General features: G+C 50.8%; 9 protein-coding genes across 10 annotated transcripts; 7 read left to right on the forward strand and 2 right to left on the reverse strand.

Moving 5' to 3' along the window:
• Nucleotides 1-98: 98 nt before the first annotated feature.
• AAFC00_004466 (uncharacterized protein) lies at nucleotides 99-1,557 on the reverse strand (the record flags this gene model as incomplete). The annotated part of the gene is made up of 2 exons (XM_069344113.1): nucleotides 99-1,350; nucleotides 1,409-1,557. The coding sequence occupies 2 exons, from the start codon at nucleotides 1,555-1,557 to the stop codon at nucleotides 99-101; spliced, it is 1,401 nt and encodes a 466-aa protein (XP_069196525.1).
• A 791-nt stretch (nucleotides 1,558-2,348) lies between these two features.
• Nucleotides 2,349-2,798, forward strand: AAFC00_004467 (uncharacterized protein; the record flags this gene model as incomplete). Its single annotated transcript, XM_069344114.1, has 1 exon — nucleotides 2,349-2,798. One exon carries the CDS (start codon nucleotides 2,349-2,351, stop codon nucleotides 2,796-2,798), a length of 450 nt encoding a protein of 149 aa, XP_069196526.1.
• A 755-nt stretch (nucleotides 2,799-3,553) lies between these two features.
• Nucleotides 3,554-4,144, forward strand: AAFC00_004468 (uncharacterized protein; the record flags this gene model as incomplete). Its single annotated transcript, XM_069344115.1, has 1 exon — nucleotides 3,554-4,144. The coding sequence occupies one exon, from the start codon at nucleotides 3,554-3,556 to the stop codon at nucleotides 4,142-4,144; it is 591 nt and encodes a 196-aa protein (XP_069196527.1).
• Nucleotides 4,145-6,447: 2,303 nt separating this feature from the next.
• Nucleotides 6,448-7,834, forward strand: AAFC00_004469 (uncharacterized protein; the record flags this gene model as incomplete). Its single annotated transcript, XM_069344116.1, has 2 exons — nucleotides 6,448-7,131; nucleotides 7,187-7,834. 2 exons carry the CDS (start codon nucleotides 6,448-6,450, stop codon nucleotides 7,832-7,834), a joined length of 1,332 nt encoding a protein of 443 aa, XP_069196528.1.
• Nucleotides 7,835-8,742: 908 nt separating this feature from the next.
• On the reverse strand, nucleotides 8,743-10,113 carry AAFC00_004470 (uncharacterized protein; the record flags this gene model as incomplete). The annotated part of the gene is made up of 3 exons (XM_069344118.1): nucleotides 8,743-9,271; nucleotides 9,337-9,928; nucleotides 10,035-10,113. 3 exons carry the CDS (start codon nucleotides 10,111-10,113, stop codon nucleotides 8,743-8,745), a joined length of 1,200 nt encoding a protein of 399 aa, XP_069196529.1.
• Nucleotides 10,114-10,898: 785 nt separating this feature from the next.
• On the forward strand, nucleotides 10,899-12,656 carry AAFC00_004471 (uncharacterized protein; the record flags this gene model as incomplete). The annotated part of the gene is made up of 3 exons (XM_069348167.1): nucleotides 10,899-11,362; nucleotides 11,479-11,771; nucleotides 11,881-12,656. 3 exons carry the CDS (start codon nucleotides 10,899-10,901, stop codon nucleotides 12,654-12,656), a joined length of 1,533 nt encoding a protein of 510 aa, XP_069196530.1.
• A 2,549-nt stretch (nucleotides 12,657-15,205) lies between these two features.
• On the forward strand, nucleotides 15,206-16,102 carry AAFC00_004472 (uncharacterized protein; the record flags this gene model as incomplete). Its single annotated transcript, XM_069344119.1, has 2 exons — nucleotides 15,206-15,455; nucleotides 15,510-16,102. The coding sequence occupies 2 exons, from the start codon at nucleotides 15,206-15,208 to the stop codon at nucleotides 16,100-16,102; spliced, it is 843 nt and encodes a 280-aa protein (XP_069196531.1).
• Nucleotides 16,103-16,244: 142 nt separating this feature from the next.
• AAFC00_004473 (uncharacterized protein) lies at nucleotides 16,245-16,825 on the forward strand (the record flags this gene model as incomplete). Of its 2 annotated transcripts, none has more annotated exons than XM_069344121.1 (2): nucleotides 16,245-16,699; nucleotides 16,762-16,825. In XM_069344121.1, the coding sequence occupies 2 exons, from the start codon at nucleotides 16,245-16,247 to the stop codon at nucleotides 16,823-16,825; spliced, it is 519 nt and encodes a 172-aa protein (XP_069196532.1). The 2 variants fall into 2 exon arrangements, with proteins under 2 accessions (XP_069196532.1, XP_069196533.1); XM_069344120.1 differs by having other exon boundaries at nucleotides 16,305-16,699.
• A 2,047-nt stretch (nucleotides 16,826-18,872) lies between these two features.
• On the forward strand, nucleotides 18,873-21,299 carry AAFC00_004474 (uncharacterized protein; the record flags this gene model as incomplete). Its single annotated transcript, XM_069344122.1, has 1 exon — nucleotides 18,873-21,299. One exon carries the CDS (start codon nucleotides 18,873-18,875, stop codon nucleotides 21,297-21,299), a length of 2,427 nt encoding a protein of 808 aa, XP_069196534.1.

The raw sequence follows: 21,299 nt of genomic DNA on the forward strand, positions 1-21,299 counted from the left end.
CGCACTCGAAGGAGATCGGTGGAAAGTAGTATTAGATTCATGATCTGACTTCACATACGATGACGAAAAACTCCCAATCTGTATCCCAAATTAATCATCTATTTCATCGTGACCAACTCCTCGGCACTAGTCGGGTGGATGGCGACGCAAGAGTCAAAGTCCTTCTTCGTGGCACCCATCTTGATGGCGACACCGAATCCTTGCAGGATCTCGGAGCTGTCCTCGCCGAGGATATGCATGCCTACAACCTTCTCTTCCTTGCCGGCGCACACGAGCTTGTAGGACGTAGGACCCTTCTCCTCGGGCTCCATCATGGAATAGTACATGGCGGTGAATGAGGAGGTGTAGATCTTGACGTTCTCGTCGCCGTACTTCTCGCGGGCCTCGGGCTCGGTCATGCCGATGCTGCCGACCTCTGGATGAGAGAAGACAACGGAAGGGATGTTGGAGTAGTCAAGCTTGGCGCCTTCCTTTCCGCCAAAGATTCTGTCCGAGAGCTTGCGTCCGGCAGCGATGGCGACAGGGGTGAGTTCGAAGCCGCGATCGCACACATCTCCGAGAGCGAAGATGTTGTCGACGTTGGTGTTTTGGTAGTCGTCGGTGATGATGTGCTTCTTGTCGTTGGTCTTGACGCCAGTGGCATCAAGGTTGAGTTTGTCGAGCTCAGGAGTACGGCCAATGGCGAAAAGAACCTCGTCGAGGTCGTCGAGGACGCCCTCGCCGTTGGAGTCCTTGTAGTGAAGGCGCTTGGTGCTGCCGTTGCCCTTCTCAATCTTGGACTGGGAGGATTGCTTGTGGATGATTATGCCTTGTCTCTCGTACTCGGCAGTGATCTTGTCCTGGACCAGGGGGTCGAATGTTCGGAGGAACTTGTCGTGGCGGATGAAAAGGTGAACTTCGGAGCCGAGAGCGTTGAGCATACCGGCCATCTCGATGGCAATGTAACCAGCGCCAACAACAGCGATCTTCTTGGGGAGGGTCTCCATGTCGAAGAAACCGTCAGAGTTGATGGCCAACTCCTCACCCTCGACACCGACACTTGCAGGGCGACCGCCGACGGCAATAAGGATCTTCTTGGCCTTGATCTCTTGTGCGGTACCGTCGTCCATTGCGACCTTGACGGTGTTGGTGTCGACGAAGGAGGCAGTGCCGTGGACATACTCGATTCCGTCATTGTTCAAGTTCTTCTCGTAGATGCCGTTCAGGCGCTTGACGTAGGCGTCACGCTTGTGCTTGAACAGAGTCCAGTCGAATGGGGCAGTCTCCTTGACGGAGAAGCCGTAGGCCTTTGCGTGCTTGATGGTCTCGGCGATGGCGGCGGCGTTGTAGGTGACCTTTTTCGGCACGCAACTTTGTTGCGGTCAGTCGCGCTGTCTCGATTGTGATTTGCTGGTAGAAAGAAACTCACCCAACGTTCACGCATGTTCCTCCAAGTCTTGCATTCTCGATAGCAATGGTCTTGACTTTGTACTGGCCACTTGCGCGTCTGGCGGCAGCGAGACCACCGGATCCGATGCCCAAGACCAGGAAGTCGCACTCCTTGGGTGTGGGGGCCATGATGAAGGGAGTCGAGGAGAAGTGGCGGTTTATGGACGAGACTCTAGTGACTGCGGTTCGCGCGCTAAACTTTGGAGCAGCAGCAGCAGCGGCGAGTATAGAGCGAGGAAAGAGTGTGGAAGACAGCTTGCCGGCTTTCACTCAGATACTCGGGGTAGAGGTGTACTAGGTGGAGGGAGGGGGAGAAGAGGGGAGCGGTCGAAGGACAATATAAGTTTTGGGGGATGGCTGAGTCACGACGTCAGATGCCAAATCATATACAGAATAAGGTAAAGAATAAGGTAAGATAGACTCGAGTATGGGATGGGATGCTGTAGATAAAGATACAGACTAGTAGTGTAAACGGTGCTGGCAAGAAAGGAACGGAGATTCAGAAAACGTTTACTTTTGCGGGCAACAGAGACAGAGACAGAATCAAACGACTTACATGAATTCGGATACTCGAAGAACGGACTTCTAGCGATTGTGATTATAATGCTAAGATAACATGTGTCGATGTTACTGCCACCGCTGCTGTGCTTACCAATTCTTTTTCTTTGCACCTTCCTCTGGATCTCAGATAATGCGGGCTTCTCCCCCTCCATGCATTGCACGGACCTTCCAATTGCCGGAAGCGGATGTCGTCATTCTAGAGCAAAGTGAAGCTCTCCCCGCAATGGAGACCGGGAACCATCACCTGTCTGCCAAGACTTTATCTTTATTCGACATCCCATGCCTTGACTTGCTCATACCTTGCAGCACTGCCATCCAGACTTGCAATAGTAGCATCGACGAATCCCGCCTTCTCAAATATGGGTGGTCGACTCAGCATGCCGCGCGGCGTGGCAGGAACCACAGAGCTATCACATCCCACAAAATCACCCTCGGCCTACTCGCGGCGGGTGAACTCTCGAACACTACTCGCGCCCGCGGCAGCCTTCACAATGGCCATGATTCTCTTCGTGTACACGCGCACATCCATCCGCGCCGCCAAAGCCAACGCTCAGCGGCATCGAGACGCCGACAGTGGTGGCCAAGGACTGGATCTGTACAACGAGAGTCGCAGGCGCCATGGCTTGGCTGATCAGGTCAGAGACGACAAGAAGTACGGCGCCGTGGGTGAACTCGCCAGTGAGGCTAGAGCGCAGCTGCTGGGGAAACAGAGCGAGAGCGAAGAGAGGAGAAAGGAGATTGCATCAGGCCGAGGTGCGGGTGAAGACAGGTTGAAAGCGGCCATGCGGAAAAGAGCGGACGAGGAATGAGGAGAAGCTGGACTTTGTGGTCTTGGGAACAACAAAATTTCTGTCCTTGAGACGCTACCGGCAAGGCGGGTTCGGAAGATGAACTCGAGAACCTCGAGTAGAGGCGCCGCGACATTGAGTCAAGGCACGGAGAAAGGGCAGCTGCTTTCGGAGAATCGAAGCCTCAGCAAATGACCACCAGCAATCTACCGAGAATGGCCAGGAAGAAAAGATGGCCCGGAGACGGATTCCGGGAGATAGCATGCCCCCTGGTCATGACCGAAGACTTGCTGGAACAAACCTTCTCCTCTCAAACTTGTAATCGTAGATGCTGTAATGAAAAGCATCATTGTTCCGCACATGCATATCTCGCCGTATGTTCCGATACTATGATAGCATTTATAAAGCCTCACCAAACGATCATACATGCAGATTGGCGGACTGGTCATAACACATACCCTTGCATGCGATAGCAGAGGAATTACTTGATTTCATTGAGCAAGCGCAGGTATCGGAGCTTTCTATCTTTTTTAAGCGAGAAGCCTCCGGTTCCTGTAATGATTGCATCGATACGCCTTTGCTTGCAATAGTTACTGAGGTCAGACTCATCAGGTATACTTGGTATTGCTCTGAAGGATGATATTCATGAGCTATCATGTCCCGATAAGAAGTAGAGTTGTCTCATTAGCAGAGCAATTGAGGCTGAATGTTCCTTGAGTCTCTTCCTCCCTGACGACAGTACAAGAGAAACACGTGCCTGCCTTATTGGGGGCAACATGCCCGAAGTCGGTAGACCAACTCTGGTCAAGATTCCTTCACTTGCATATAGAGTCTTCTGCAGGGTCAAGTCTAAAGACAATACCTACGCCCACTGCATCCTATCAAATACCAATCTCTTATCCTTTGGCTTCCGCACGACAACCCTTGACCATCTCCCGTCGCCGTCGAGTATGCCGCACGGTGAATACCATCCCAACCATCATCGCGCCATCTTTGTCGTAGCTGCACTCGTCGTTGCCGGACTCTGCACCTTGAAGCCGCAAGGGATATTCCGCGACTACGATCGAAAAGAGAAACAGAGACAGCTGGAACGAGTCAGAGACGTCGACGAGCGTAAGTCCAGATGGAACAGAGACGACGAGGATCAATCCTCGGAAGAAGACGAGCCGCTGCCATCGAGGGAAGCGAGGACTCCATCTTCCCGAGGTGGGAGGACGACGACGACGACGACGACGACGCAGGCTCGGGACTTTCAGGACTCGCAACATCCGTCTCGCTACCGCGATCAGTCCCCGGAGAAGAAAAAGACAAAGAACAAGAGCAAGGATCCCTTCTCTTGGGAAGAGATCATAATGGGCTTGGGATAGACTTGTCGCCCCCTATGTAAGGTCTTTTGTGATCATTGAATGTTGAAGGCGGCTGATACCGCACGCGGACAGCAGTGCTAGCACTTTTGTACCATCGCCTTCGACTCCCATATCAACTCCGCTTCCACCGGCAATCTTAGATCGCCTCTCGGGCAATGCTGAAGACACCAGCTCTGGTGGTGAGCTTTCCGACGCAAGTAGCTTTGCCCACCTCCTGGCCAGAAAAGAAATGAGCAAACGCAATTTCAAGAAAGTCATGACGGGGCCGAGTCACCTCGCTCTGGCGTGTCCTGCTCCTGTCGCTTCAACGGTAGCCACTGCAAAGCTGTCTCCTACGATACTCTCTGTTTCTGCACTTGTATCTTCTACAACCCCTCATGAAAAACGGCCGTTGACTTTCTCGGAAGCACTGGACAGTATGTCGGATTTTCGGGGTTCTCCGACATCAAGCTTGGGTACGTTACCCGTCATGCCGGAACGACCTAGATATGCTAGGAATACGCGCTCTTCATCAGAGCGGACGTCTTCCTTGAGTCCGCGTTCGCGCAGAGGCTTCAATCCTCGGGCATTGAATCGCAGCACGGCGAGCTCGAATGGTTCGCTGAGGGCACCAAGACGGCCAGATGTCACAGCGCGCGTGTCATTTGCTACATTGAAAGATGTCGAAGAGCGAGAATCTCCAAAGGGTCATAGCGAAAATGCGATTGGAAAACCTAATGTCACAGCAGTCAGGGCCGACGACCAAAATGAAGGAAGTCCGGATCTTCCTTTAGTCACGCAACTCAAATCTGTTGATAAGAAACAAATCAATTATCCTATCGAGAAGAAAATGTCCCTTGCGTTAATACCATGTCGACAGGAGGTCAAAAGAAGGCTGCATGTGGCGCTATCACGATGGTTGGATTCGTCGGGCATCGTTGTGCCCAGTGCCAGAAGTGCAGCGACCAGGAAGATGAGCATCGACCAAAGTACGCGCAGAGCCTCAGTGGGGCATTTGTCTCTGACCAATTCGAGGCAGAGTTGTATCGAAAGGATGGGGAAGTTGTTCGCAAAGCGCCATATACCCCCAAATGAACATCAGTCCCCTATACTGTCACCTTTCTCACATGAAGGCTGGTTATATGCGATACAGACGTCTACCAGCGCGGCGCTTGTCGAACCGTCTAGCACCCAACGACGCCGGAACATGCAGTCGTCGATATCATACTACGACAGCGACGGCAAGCGCTATGTGATGCCAAACAACATCAACAAGACGACGACATGGCTACCTTCAGAGATGCGACGCATCAACACACCACCATCTGGAACTGGGCCACTCGACAACAAGCAGCTCAAAGCATCGAGGGGGTTCTTCTTTGACCACCGAAGACCTCCTAGTGAGGACGTCTCAGGGGAGATCAGACGCGCCGATCCCTGGGAATTTCAGTCGCCATCGCCGATGCAGAGAAGAATGACGGCAGAAGTGGTATACTCGACTTCAACAGCGAACAGGTCGCGCGAGTCATCATCGCTCTGGAGTCGGGTGAAACAGAGAAGAAACCACACGCCTTCTTCGTTCGGGAATGCCGAATCGACTGCGGATTTGTTCGATTATGGACGGACGGATTACTTCCGCCAACGAATCAACGTCACCGACGACACACCCATGACCAAAGATGTTCAGTACGACTATACTATACCTGATCATCTTCCGACATCCCCACTTTGCCCCAGAAATGCGGAGCAATATGGAATGAGAAGAAGGTCAGAGGAGGGTGGGTCGCGGCTGGCATGTCCAGTACATGAGAGGGCGTCACACCGAGCGGACTCGAGGCATTTGGACATACGGTGGTGACGGACGGGATTCATTTCTTGGCCGGCCAGCAACACTAGACACAACAAAGGACTAGGGGAGTCGACAAGCGTGTTTCTTGTATAGGCAGGAGGAATTGTCAGACACTATTATTCTACAACTCAATGAGACCTATATGCAGCCCGTGCGACCTGTCGTGGAGTGGTCAAGATGTGCTGTAAAGTAATAGGTGTAATTAGCTAAGGTGTTGATGAAGCGCAACGATGGCAGTCTTGGCAACCAGGAACTTGTGCTCGGGGAACCTTCCACTTCCGTCGCGCAAAGTGTAATGCACCTTCCTTCTCCATCAACGTTGCTCTACCACACTCGTGTTTGGTGGATGATTTCGACTTCAATTCGACTTCCATCGCTACCATCACCATCACCTTCGCTTCACCACTCACCAGTCCATCGCGCGCACTTGCAGAAGAGAAAAGAAAGATCACACACCCTTTAGTCCCTCGCAAAGATGGCGTCGGCCAACCAAGACGCTCTCCTGCTCTTTCGCGCCTGCATCGCGTCCAAGACACCCCCGATCCCTACCACCTCATCAGATCCCAGCTCCACCGCCGATTACGCCGAACTCCCTGCTGCGACACACGTTCTCTTCAATTCACATTCGTCAACAGACGGACCTTCGCATATCGCCCTGCCCTGCTCGACACCGACGCGCTTCATCTCGACCAGCACAACCAGCAGCAGCAAGGCGGAAGAGACAAGCGACAACAGCACAGCATCAGCAGGGGGACTAGATCTGCTCAGTGTCTTCTGGTGTTGGCAGAACAAGGACAAGGGTGTTGGTGAATACATCGCCGCCACCCAGGCACTCAACTCGGCACGGCAAGAAGCAACCCTGTCTCCCGTGACGAATCTCGTCTTCGCCGAGAAGCTCGACCTGGTGAATTGGCTCGCCGGCGATGTCGGTGAGGCTGAGAGCGAGTTCATCCGTCCGCTGGGTGACACCGAGGAGACACGGCGATTGGCTGGCGAGGCAGCTGAGTTGGCCAAGGGTGGAGAGGCTGGCGATGTCCCCATGGGTGGCGTGGAAAGAGACGGCGGTGACGGAGACAAGGCCGACAGGATGAGGGTGATTTATCGACAGGAGCGAATACTGGGAGACCGGAATACTGTCCTGCGGGGGATCAAGCAGACGGTTAGTTCTTGTAGAGGAGAAGAGGACGAGCAATCCGAAACTAACTGGACTCTAGGACTTCTCCCACGTGCGGAAATACACTGCTCTGTTCCTGTCACGTAGCGGCAGCAAGTCAGCTCCCGCCCCAGCACTGACTCCCGCCCTGCGCGCACCTCCTTCATCCAAGGGCTCCTCTCGCAAACCAGAACCCATCATCCTTTTATCGCCCTCTGCATCTTCGCTATTGCGCCTCTCGAACATCAAATCTTTCCTCGTTGACGGCCTCTACACTCCTCCTTCGTCAGCTGCGACAGTAACAAACATGGCGCAGATATCCCGTGTTCTGCCGTCGATCGACCCTCTACGACCCACCCGTTTTATTCTTGTCGAGAGCCCCGAGAACTTCAAGCCCGATTACTGGAATCGCGTCGTCGCCGTCTTCACCACTGGCCAGTCCTGGCAGTTCAAGGGCTACAAATGGAGCCACCCGGCCGAACTCTTCAATCGCGTGCTGGGTGTCTATGTCGGCTGGAGAAACGAGGGCATTCCTGATGTCATCAGGGGCTGGGGAAGAGGCGTCAAGGCTGTTGGTGTCGAGTATTGGCGCGAGGGACAAGGCGCTGGCGAGCGGGATGTCGGCATGAGATGGAGAGACAGAGAGGTAGTCGAGGAGATCTGGAGTGCGATTGAGGCCAGCATGAGAGCCAAGGGATTCGGAAAGTAAAGAGGATAAAAATGGCCGAGTCTGCAGCAAGGAACGACATCTCTGGCTTGGGTACACGAAATGGAGAGATACAGAGAGAGATGAAGCGAGGAGAGTACCTGCGTCGCCCGGCCCGAGCTAGGGAGAGACATTGACGAACCCCTCCAATTCTCTTCTTTTCCTACCCGAATCTCGAATTGCGAGGGCACGCCTTACCAGGAAGAACCGACGCATCCTCGCATTGCTGTATACGAAACAAGATGCCTATCTAGCCGGGAGGGAACGTTGTAACAACAACATCAACGGCAATCCTAAAATCGAGGACTGAAAGCCGCCGCCCAGAGAGTAAAAGTCGACTCTTCCACCACACGAAGAGATTGTGTCAATAAACCCGCCAGAGCTGGTCACTATATCCACCCTATCTCTCTTGCAATGGTGGCCATCAGAACTCTATATCATTCCCCTTCGATCTGCAAGCAATGACCAGGGGCAAAAGCAGAAAATAGAAGAGAAACAGGCAATCCGGCACGTATGCAGCATCAGTACAGTACGAGAAAATAAAACCCCAGCACTTCTGATCAAGGCGAGGACTCGTCTCGATAATTAAATATACGTGGGTTTCACGAAAGAGAATATCAGACGAAACCCCTGCTCCACCTTCATCGGTTTATCATCGCTTAGCTCATGTTTCGTGATTGATCGGGCGTTGTGTTGCTCTTGCCATGAGCATATGAAGAATAGCTAAGTTTCTCCCTCACCTTGATGCTCGTAAGTCGCGGAAATCGTGTCCCAGGTTCTCGCATGTTGAGAGAGACAGGCAGTCACTCCATGACTCACCTTCACGTACATGATTATTCATATCAAGAAGCCAGCTGTTCAGCTCGCAAAAGGGGTTCAAGACGTGAGAAGAACAGGAAAAGAGAGTAAAATTACTGTCTCCAAGCCACGCAATCGACCCTACTATCCCACAAGTCAAGCGCCATGTTTCTATCCATACTCTGCCCCGCCTCCTTCCCACGGTCCAACTTCGCCGGCAACCTCCAAACAGTGATCCCAAACCCACTCATCTTGAGACTAGTGACGAGCGGACCGAGCGTCAATCTCTTGACCACAAACCCTCTTTTCTCCAAGTCCCGAACAGCCAGTTCCGCGAAGCGCGCCAGGACTTCGTCGGAGGTGCTGCCTAGTGAATTCAAGACGAGCACGACCTGGTTGTCTTTCTCTTCAGCTGCCGAGTTCTCGACCCCAGAAAAGCTGGAGGCGCTGAACGGGATGAAAGCTCTGTCTGCGTCAGATGTGTCGACTAGCAGATCGATCATTTGATGAGTGAGATCTTGTGGCGAGGGAATCGGGTGGATTTGACGCAGGCCTGGCTCGCCGTGGGCGCCCATGCCGAGTTCAATCGTTGCTGGAGGCAGGGATTGGAGATCTGTCAGAGTGGCGTTGGGGAGGGCAACGCTGTTTTTTGTCATTGTTAGTAGAAAGCAGATTTGATGTGAAGCAGGAAAAGAAGGCAGCCTCACCGATCAAAAGCAACACCCACAGTGCCCACATTCGCCGCAACCACCTCCATGACGCTCGCAACCCTCTCGAGCGACTCGCCCCTCTCCGCGAGCGCACAAGCACATTTCAACGCAATCAAATGCCCACTCAAACCTCTCCTGCCCACTTTCCCCCCTTTCTTCCGTCCGACAGCCACGTCGTCCCCAACAGGCACAAACCTTACATTATACCCGGCCGCCTGGGCTCTCGTGATGGCGAGTCCCGCATTGAGTATATCACCCGTATAATTCCCACAAACGACCAACGTGCCCCTCGCTTCCCCTCCGCTTCCCTCATCGCCACCCCTCGGCTGACACAGCTTGATAGCCTTGAATATCTGCGCCGCGGTAGGCGACGCGAATACGTTTCCCGACACATACGCGGATAGGAAATTCGACCCCACGAAGCCGCCGAACATGGGCTCGTGGCCGCCGCCGCTGAAGCCGATTGTGGTCACGTGGTTTGAGGACCGGAAGCTTTGCAGGTCGCTGCGGTAGAGGATTTTGTGGTGCGGGATGTAGGAGAGGTTCGGATGCAGGTGGGTTAGGCCTGTTAGGGCGTCGGATATTGCGTCTGGGGGATCTCAGTTCTACGGATCTGCGACGGGGGAAGACTCGGGGGATTTTGTGTTGTTGACCGAAGAGGATGGGGTGCTTGTGGAAGAAGAATGCTTACGCACCGGCCGGATCATTAATGAAATGGAACGTCTCCTTTGCAGTGGGAGAAATCACTTGTCGTGTCTGCACTGCTGCTGCCATGGCCTCACGGATTGGATGTAGCAAATCCTTCGTGGCCTAATAAGACTAAGAGTCAAGAACCACCCTCAAGTACGTCTTGTGTACCACTCAGATCATGGAGCACTCAGGTTACAGAGAGTAAGAAGAGCACCAGGCTTGTGATAGCTCGGATTGTCCAAGGAAAAAGTATATACAGGATGACAACAACAAAAAAGTGCAAGACCCATGGATGGGCTCAAAGTAAAGTACTACATCTCTCAACCGAGATCGAAGCTCTTCAGCCCGGATATCCAAATGAAGTACCTCAACCTCCCACACCCGACACACAGAATAATCCCACTATTCGTTGCACAAGATACAGAACAGGAAGTAAGCAAGCAGGCTGCTCGGGAATGGACGTCACGCCTCGGATTACCGTATTAGGCAAACCCCCGACGAACGTCTCCAGATAGTGAGTGCGGGGCTGAGGATTTGGAGATCCGCCCCCACCATGATTACCGGGAAGGAAAACTACTTTACGATACAAGTCATTAAAAGGTTCTTCGGATCGGGTGGACGTCTAGCGATGATAAGGACCGGGTTCTTTGTGGAATATATCTTGACACTCCCGTTGTCGCATCTTTGAGCGCTGTGTGTTTGTCGTCTTGTAATTGGATATAGAAAGACAGAAAGAATATATCCTCATTCGCATCCCCGCACGCTTCACGTACTGTATACTCCCCCCCCCCCACATCATATTACACCGGCTTCCGACTACTATCATTTCGACATATCACTCAGCAGACGAACTTAGAGGGAAAGGAAAAATGGCAATAGTAGTAGAGCAAACAATCCCGTTCGAACCCTCTGATCTGGATATCACGAATCCCACTCGCTGGTCGGATCTTCTCCCTCTGCTACGACCATCACTCAGACCCGTCGCTTCGAAAGACCAGACGGCGACGATACTCGTCGATCAATCTTTCGCTGCTGCGAGTGATCATGATGTTCGAGTGGCGACTGTGGTGAGACCCGGGAATTTCCCGAGCGGGTTATTGGAGAGAACGAGACATGCGTGTGCTTTTGCTGTCGGTCAGGTATCGGCGGATGATGTGGTGAGTGCGATGAAAGAAATAGGGATGGGTTTCGGTCAGGGTCTTGTGGTTGTGCGCAGGGGAGTGCAGAGGAAGGTCGAGATCGAGAGCCATGATGTGCTGAAAGTCGAAGTCGACGACGATTTGCTGTTTGATCATGTCATGCAAGTTCTGGGGAGTGCGACTGAGTCGACTAGGTAAGTCTTCTTATCTCTCGATATAGATTCAGATATGCCAATGAAGGGTGTGTTCGAGTGTAACAAGGATCGGCTCAACCAGGAAAAGGATTAGGGCGCTAACGGTGTTCGTACAGATCCAACTTGCAGCGAACGACAGAAATGCTGCGACTACTGGTAAGGTCGTCTGTGGCTGTGCAATCCACATTTCAGACACAAAAGTCTCGGGGAAATCTATCCATCTCGAGTGTAGGTGGTCCTGCGGAGACCTATGCGCAAGCTAAGTATGCCGTGGAACAGAGCTTGGGTGGTCTGTTGCAGTCTTTTGCTGCACAGGACGGCGTCACCCATTCTGTGCATTATGTGGATGTGAATGGTCTTTCCAGACTCGAAAACTATATCATTGGTATGGAGATTGGGCAATTCTTTGGTGAGTTTTGCGTGTCCTTGTTTCGGCTGGACAACTATCGTTCCGTTGTTTTTATGCATATTCCATAAGAAAACTGCAGTAGACATGGGAGAATGCTGACTGTTAGCAGAATCTCACGAAATTCCCTATGCACTTTCAACTTCAATGGTCCTACAGCATGATGACATGGCCCGCGGCTTTGCGATCTCGATATGTCCAGTGCCGGTACAGTATATCGAACCTCAGTCCAGACCAACAAATCCCCTGCTGGACGAGCAAGCAAATGAAGAAGGCTTGACTAGGGTTGACTCGAGATACATTAGGTTCTCTGACGTCCAAGTCCGAAATTGTATAGAATCCGGATGCGATGCTGTGATAGCGGCAGAATCAACAATCACTCGATACGACGAAATCGTCGGCGACGGCGATTGCGGATATACATTACGAGACGGAGCAAAGCAAGTCCTCAAGTTCATCGGCAACCAAAACCTCGGTGATCTACCTCAGATTGTTGGCGAATTAGTCCATGACCTGGAGGTCAATATGGGTGGAACGTCTGGTGCCTTGTATTGCATTTTCTTGACTGCCTTGTCTGCCTCATTGGCTTCAAGTGAATCAGTCAGGGATGCGGTTACAGTCGCCCTCGAACAGTTGATGAAATATACAAGGGCAAGGGAAGGAGATCGGACAATGATGGATTGTTTGATCCCGTTTGCGCGTACTTTTGCGAGGACTGGCGATGCAAACAAAGCCTTAGAGGAGGCGCGTCGCGGTGTGGATACCACGAAAAACTTGGAGGCGAAGCTTGGGCGAAGCACATATCTTGACGAGAGCGCCATAAAGGGTATTCCTGACCCGGGTGCATATGGCTTGCTCGTGTTGCTTGAGGGGATGTGTAAGGCTTGAGGTCGAATCTTATGCTAGATAATCGTAATCAGAAGTCATCAAGAAGCAATTGCCCTGATCTTGTTTGACGCGATATGTACTTGTAATATAGACAAGTAGGAATTAGCACTACAATGTCTTTGTCAGGTCGTACGTCCCATATCGATACTGTCCCTAGTGTGGTTGATCGCCTGCTCATTCGTGTTAGCAGTCGATCGACTGGTGAGAGTCTTGCTACACGCGTCCCTTTTAATCGCTCTACTGTCTGGAATACAGCGCTTGAGAATTGTCTTGGTTAAGAACAAGTGAAGCCAAAGATAAGTGGATTGTGATCTAGTACAAGTCGGCAATAGTATAATGCGCTGTGACCGAGGTGGATGTACTGGAAACCCCTGAGAAGTCAATGGATGCACAGATGCAGGTAAAAACAGAGACTACCAGGGGCTCTATCGATCGAAAACGCTAACAGAGAACTTACCTTAGACATCTAGACTAGAAAGCTGCTGAAACCCTCCTGTATGCAGCCAGACCTGCAGATTACGAACTCCCAAACAAAGCTTTCCATTGTTTCCTGAAGTATGGTCCCTCAAGCAGATTTTGCGTGAAAAGGCAGCAAAGACAGTGAAGTACTAGATCAGATAGGAGGGAGGACGATAGTAAGGTACATAAAGGAACGGAGTGTTGCAATGCAAGTCCATAGATGGGTAAAGGTGGACGTTCAAGAACGTCAAGCAAATGACAGATGCTAAAAGAAATGGCGCCCGGCTGGGTTCGAACCAGCGTCGGGTCTTCTTAGGGGCATTTTGGGATTTGGCAGGAAGTGGCAGGGGAAGGGGATAGGGAAGTACCTTTGGTGGCTGTAGAGATCTCAGACCATTAAGCCATCAGATCTCCACGGATGAGGGCTCAGAATAGCCATTGTATATACCCATGATTCAAGCTCACTTACTGTCAACGAAAGGACCCAGTCCTTGTCCTAGAAACTATCTTCCTATACATCGAAGTAGGTGAGTACTCGTAAGCCGCTCAAACTCAAGAGAGACCGAGCCAGCTCTGTCGCGTTCTCACTATCAGCCCATCATTGATGCTAGAAACACAGTAGAGCTTTTGTGTGCAGCTTTGGCAGATCGGCTCAGTGGTGACTGCTTATAAGGAAAGCTCTTCCTGCCACCCCTCGTCACTTTTGCCATCGACTTCCACCTTTCGCATCGTGAGTCCTACCACAGCTACGCCATCGCAAGTCGCTTGAAGGTGCAGACTTACGATCTCTGATATGTTCTTCATTCATCTCAGGAAAAGAAGCTTGGGCTCGCTGAGTGATCAGGCCATCAAAGCTAGAACTCACGCATTTTTCCGCTCCAAAACAGATTCCATCATCGACTTGATGATGGCTAATGCGGCATCGCCTCCCAGATCCTGGCATCCAGGAAAGACTATCACTGTCGCCCCAGTCGGACGTTTCCTCAAGATACATGGATTTGGCGTTTTGAAGTCGATCCATGGACATAGCAATCTTCCTCTGGGCTTTTACCACTTCACGGGTCCGGAAGGGGCCTGGGCAGCGACCATCGATTGCTTATCTGAACCTAGAAAGACGACATTGGGTTCCCAGTCTTATTGTAACGAGGGATATAGGTCCTAGCAGGTCAGGCCCCCCGGCTGCACGCAAACAGATTAAAGCATTTCGTCCATGAGTCCTACATCTGGCACTTGTCCACGTTAGCAAACGACAAGCGACATCCTGTAAACCTTCCACATTGGTGGTCTGCAGCTACATCTTTCGGTTGATTGCGTCCACGATGAATGCAGAAGGGCTGGTCCGGGGGTGTTGACGATATTCACGCCAAATCATAGATGCCGGTTCCGTTTGCAGTCTTCTGCACTGGAAGTGTTAGTCCTGGTAACCCATACTGGCAACAATTGAATGTGCACTTCTGGCCATGATGGAGCTTTGAGTTAAGCTGGATTGTAGTAAGATCGGAACAGTGGCCGAGAAGTAGTGGCTGATTCTACCAGAACATATCGAATACGAAAACAACAACTGTTGCTTCCCAATATGTTACCAGGAGAGTAACATCTGACCCCGGACCAATGAGATGGTACAGAAATTGATCAGAGTCGACCAATCAACTATATCTTGCTTCGATGATCTTTGTCAGTCTGTTCGTTCTTACTGGAGATGCTATTTGCCATAGGTATCTCTAATTCAGCTAAGCACAGAGCTTCGAGTATCATTGTGTGGAACTTTTGACAGGCAATGGAAGCCATGATGCGCGGCTACGCAAAGTCAAGTTCACACGCATTAGTACATCACAGTGCTAGTAGCTGGTGAAGCTAATCACCTACTACATGCTGTGTTCAAATAACGATCTCGAGTCATAGGAAGCGCAGTATTCAAGTACGACATGCCTCGGCTTAAAAACGGCTATATGGTAAGGTTGCCCCGCATACATAAGCAGGAGAGAAGCATCCACCAGTACTGCTAAAGTATGGTGATAGTCACTTGGAATTGGTGATTTCCTGTCATACTCACAATTCACTGCATTACAGAACTCATTCATTCATAAGGAATGGCGCCGATATCGTGGAAACCAAAGTTCGAGGCGTCGCCACCAAAAGTGAAGCATTGCATGTTATCGTATCCAGCACCTTCTGTACTGCTGGTGCGGCTTAACAGGCCAAAAGAACTCAACTGTATCAACAGTGAGGGTCATGCTGAGCTCGATGCTGTCTGGGAATGGCTTGACCATGAGCCTGCCTTGAGTGTGGGCATTATCACTGGTACAGGCCGAGCATTTTGCGCAGGCGCAGATCTAAAAGGTACGCATTCTCAATGAGATTCACGGCCGAGTCATCAATACTGAAATACAATAGAATGGAACAAATCTACGTCAGAGGGCAAGCAACGACCTCAAGCCGAGTCCGGTTTTGGAGGGCTTTCTCGACGAGGTGGTCGCAAGCCCGTCATCGCTGCAGTCAACGGGATCTGTTTTGGAGGCGGATGTGAAATGATTGTCAACTGTGATCTCGTAACAGCTTCGTCAAAGGCAACATTCGCACTGCCAGAGGTCAAGCGAGGTGTCGTAGCCATCGCTGGCGCACTCCCTCGTATTGTCCGTACTATAGGAAAGCCACGAGCTATGGAGATGGCACTAACAGGACGAACCGTACCAGCTGCCGAAGCAGAGAGATGGGGCCTGATCAACAAAGTCGTTGGCGATGCCGAAGGCGAGGTTGTGGATGCAGCGGTGGAATACGCAAGGATGATCGCGGAGAACAGTCCGGATTCTGTCATCGTGAGTCGCGAAGGCGTGAAACTTGGTTGGGAGGGCCTCAGCGCCGAGGAGGGGACCAAAGAATTGATGCAGAAATGGTATCCAGGCCTCGCGAATGGTGAGAATATCAAGGAGGGTTTGAAAGCATTTGTAGAGAAGAGGAAGCCAAAGTGGATAGCTTCGAAATTGTAATTATAATGTTGCCGTCGCATTCTGGCGGCTTTTCTCCTCGAACTTATTTCGGAAGTTATAGCCGTGATATGGACAAATCTGGTGTAGAAACGTGCGCACGGCCATTCCAAAGTAAAGTCCACGCCTGCCTGCTACCAACACAATGACAGACCAGATATTGAGATATTCGCAAAGCTTTCACTCTACCAGCACCAACAAAGACATGTCGAATATCACGATAGCCTCAGTGCCTCGCATCACGCGGGAGAAGCTTTCGACACTTGTCCGTAGTAAATCTCCCTCACTTGCAGTCATCGACGTCCGCGACTCTGACTATATCGGTGGCCACATTGCGGGTTGTCAGAATGTGCCCGTCCATACTCATGATTACAAGATGCCTGAGTTGGTGAGAACGCTGAAGGACAAGGAAACTGTGGTATTTCACTGTGCGTTGAGCCAGCAAAGAGGACCGACTTCAGCGCTCCGCTATCTTCGTGAGCGAGAAAGACAGGTTGGCGGCAAGGTTGAGAAGGCGAATGAAGGTGCCGGGGATGCACCCGAAGTCAAAGGACAGACTGTGTATATCCTTGAGGGTGGATTCGTGAAATGGCAAGAACTGTATGATCCCCTCATAAGCCCCATTATTTACTCTGGTCATGCACTTACATTCTGTACTTTAGGTATGGAGAAGACAAGGATCTCACCGAAGACTACCAGAAAGACATTTGGGAATTTGGATACTGAAGATTGTGCATCAATTTGCTTCTTCGGCGATTCATGATCCACTTCGATGAATTGATAGGACTTATGCCGACCTTGATAAATGCATCACGTCTCATCATCAGCACCGATTGACCAAGATCGGTCGCAACAATCGACCTTCAACCTCACTCACCTCACCAGAGTGCGCTCCGATGTGCCTCTTCTCTTACCTGAGACGATCTTGAAGTTGGACGCTTGACCTTGACGTGCTGAAGTGACATACATCACGAACATTGACTCTATGTGTTTCAGATTTAGGAGAGCATCGAGACTCCACAGGCACGCACGGGAGCTTGAGTCAAAGATTAAGTGGAAAAATAGGCTTCAGAGCGTCAAGACATACACGATCGTCTCTTCGTACCACGCAATTTACATAGTATGTGACCCCTTTTGGATATCAGACGCCCTTTTATGCACCTCACTGGAATTCGGGATTAATTATCACGCATGAGATGTGGAAAATAGGATATCGATTCTTCAAAGAGTGAATTCATGTGTACTGTAGAGATGACGGCGCAAATTGTGCGGTCCAAGTTTAAATTGCGCTAAGACGAAAGGGGGTCCGGGTGGTCAATGTCGGAGATACTCTTATTTTTTTCTGCTTTCACCAACTTGCCGACCTTGATATCTCACCTTTCCACAACACCTTAATAGAGACTCGAGAATCGTCTCGTGATTACGAAACATTATATGAGACGCTTTCATACTCATGAGATGGACTCGGTCTGATTAGCGTGTCGTGCCGCAGTGTATACAATCGCACTGTAGCCTTGTAGCTGCCATGGAACTCGACTCGAGATGTGTACACACATCGCAAGATACAGTTGACCAGGTCATACTATACGTACGGAGCTCCACGCTACTCTCTTTCCCCTATCTTTCCTCAGGAACACAATTGTCACGCCCGGCTCCTCCTATTTCCCCATGAGAGTCAGGGCCCTCATCATTGTTCCAAGAACAAGTATTTTTTTGCTTGCACGTTTAATTGGCTTGCTACGTCTTTCTGCGTGGCGTAGGAAGTCTCATTGCGTGTTGACATCTCCCCATCCATATTGCATACTTTATTCCACTTTTTGATCTTTTGTTACTCCGGACTTGGTTTTTCACGCAAAGGTTGGCCTGTCTCTGCTGTTTTAAGTCTCTCATAGTTCCACAATCAAGCGTATTCTCTTGAATCTATGTTGTCTTTGTGCTCTGGAAACCCGAAGCTCCGTTTCCCAATGGCTTTTACTGTCTCCGTATTTACAAGCTCTTCCAGACTTTGTTCTACTCTTTGATTCGGATAATGCCCCATATCGGCGCCTTACCCAAGATATCGTGATAGTTCAGATGTGGTCAAAGACCTGGTTCTGCCCATGTCTCTTGACTCCTGGAGTCGAGTCTGACAGCAGATCCCTCTATCTCACACGGGTTGTTCTCTATAGCTGCGATCGTGCCTCTCTAAGTCGTATGACAACCTTCGGAATTGTATCCTTGTGACGAGGACGCAGAAGCCTAGATCAAACATCAAGCAGTTTTAAGCTTAGTAGTCCGTCAATATTAATGTTCACGATATTCGTTGATGTGAAAAGGAAATCTTAAAAGCTACCTCATTTGATAAGGCAGCAATTATTAGGCATGAATTTGGCTACTAGTGACGCTCCTGGCCATACAAAATGCCCCGCGCCAAGATTCGGCTGCAGCTGCCTGCATTGTTTTGGGATACCGCTTTCCACCCACCATCATATATGACTCTCTGCAATTACCTCCACCGACCACTTTCACTTACCGTGTAGTGCTTGTCTCGCTGGGACACCGAGCTACCCGTTTTCCACTTGGCTCATATAACATAAGACAGACCTGTGAAGCCTTCGCTTTGCTTTCAAAAAGCATCTTGATTGAATCTAAAAGTGCAGATCAAAGCTTTTTCTTGCGTCTGCTGGTTTATGCCCCACCATTATAACCTTTGTTTTGTAGATTACATCAAAGCAAAGCAAGGTGATCTGAAAGTGTCCAAGACACTACAAGAGACCCATTCCAACAAGCCGTTATGGCTTACCAGGATCATGCTCCGTACAAGGCTCAGGTATCTAATGAAGTTTCACTAATGCTCCAGGGTTTGGAAGAACACACCAAAGGCAAAGGTGGCAAAGCTGGCTTCTCGGCAAAGAAAAACACTTTTAACGTAGCAGGATCAAATGTTGCAGTCGATTCGTGGCGCATGCAAGAATGGGACTACAAGAAAGACGGCCTGCCAACTTACGCCCGAGGTTTGTTCACTACTGTGAATAGCACAGGCCAGCCCGAGATCGTGACCAGAGGATACGACAAGTTTTTCAACCAGGGTGAAGTGAGCAAGACTCAATGGGCCAACGTGGAGAAGAATACGAGGGGACCTTATGAACTCAGTGTCAAGGAGAACGGATGCATCATCTTTATCTCCGGTCTAGAAGACGGTACTCTACTTGTCTGCAGCAAGCACTCTACTGGCAAAAGGGAGGATGCGAACATCAGTCATGCCGAGATTGGCGAGAAATGGGTGGAGAAACATCTAGCTACAGTTGGCAAGACGAAAAAGGATCTTGCTTTCGAGCTACGCCGCATGAATGCTACCGCTGTTGCCGAGTTATGTGACGATGAGTTCGAGGAGCACGTCCTTGCTTACAATCCGGAAACGGCTGGTCTGTATCTTCACGGAATCAACCTGAACTTACCGGAATTTGCCACTTATGCTGGCCATCTCGTCGATCGTTTTGCTGCCGAATGGGGCTTCAAGAAGACCATGTATGTTGTGGAGAATGACATTATCCAGGTGAAGACGTTCCTCGACAAGGTCGCCGAGACTGGTAGCTATGCAGGTCGAGAGACGGAAGGCTTCGTCATCAGGTGTCAGTCGCGAGCAAATCCAGAAAGCCCTTGGGAAGATTGGTTCTTCAAGTACAAGTTCGAGGAACCTTACCTTATGTACCGCCAATGGCGAGAGTGTACAAAGGCCATCATTGCTGGAAAGCCACCTAAATTCAAGAAGCATAGAAAGATAACAGATGAGTATCTTCACTTTGCACGCAAGCAACTCCTGGACAACCCGCAGCTCGGCAAAGCATACGCGCAGAACCACGGTATCATCAAGCTGAGGGACGACTTCCTTGCTGCTCGCGGCTTGAAGGGGTCTGATATCATCAGGCAGGAACTCGAAGGCGGCGAGGTCGGTTCGGACATGGTCGCAGACAACGTCGTTCTGGTGCCGGTCGCAACCCTGGGCTGCGGAAAGACAACACTTGCCATAGCCTTGAGCAAGCTGTTTGGCTGGGGACACATACAGAACGATAACATTACGAAGAAGCCCAAACCGCTCAACTTCGCGCGAGGAGTGTGCGAAGGCTTGGTCACGCATCCCGTTATGATCGCAGACAGGAACAATCACCAGCGTCGCGAGCGTAAGCAGATAATGGACGACGTTTCGCAGACCGTCCCAGAAGCCAAGTTCGTTGCTCTATATTATGTTCACGATCGCTCCAAGTACGACCAGATTCGTGCCGCGACCCGCGCAAGGGTCCTGAGCCGCGGTGACAACCATCAAACTATCCAAGCAGGCTCAAAGAGCCAGGATGAAATTGTTGGCATCATGGAAGGATTTATGAATCGTTTCGAGCCTGTCAATCCCGAAAGGGAACCCGACGACAACTTCGATCTTGTTATCGATCTCGATGTTACCTCGTCGTCGCGCGAGAACCTTGAGACTATCGTCGCACGTTTGAACGCGGAATATCCCAGACTATTTGGAGCTATGCCTACCGGGGAGGATTTGGATCGCGCGACTGAGGCTGCTTTGAACGACTACAAGCCAGACATCAAGCATGATATCGGTGGTGCCAAGCGGGAGATGAAGAAACAGCAGAAGCAGGCACAGCAGCAACCAAAAAGCCAGAAACAAGCCAAGCTGGAATATTTTGGTGTCAATCTTTCTGTTGAAAAAGTCAAGAATATCCTCGAAGCAGCTTTTCAAAACGCTGATGCTGACACGGCGAGAATGTGGCATCAACTTCAGGGATCGAGAAGAGTGCAGTCGGAGTTTCATGTCACTTTGATCCATCGTGTACTCGCTACACAATATGCCGAGTACTGGGATCAGCTTTGCAAGATGCATGCTGATGCGGCCGAGAAAGCAGGTGTTCCTGAACCTGAGATCGGCAAGTGCAAGGTGCAATTGGAGCGCCTTGTGTGGGACAACCGACTCATGTGCTTCGTCGTCCGACTCGTCAGCGCAGATGGAGGCATGGAGTGGAAGAGCGTCAACGACACGGCACATGTGACTGTTGGCACTGCGGATCCCAGCGTCAAGCCAAAAGAGAGCAATGATCTCCTGAAGAAGTGGCTTGAAGTCGGCAGTGGCCCAGGCACTGGACTTATGGAGACTCAGATCACGGGCCACGTGGAGCTTGATGGTAGCGTCAGGGGTATGCTTCAGAAGCGATAG

Source organism: Neodothiora populina (genome assembly GCF_041146345.1).
Source record: "Neodothiora populina strain CPC 39397 chromosome Unknown canker_contig_3, whole genome shotgun sequence".
NCBI lineage: Eukaryota > Fungi > Ascomycota > Dothideomycetes > Dothideales > Dothioraceae > Neodothiora > Neodothiora populina.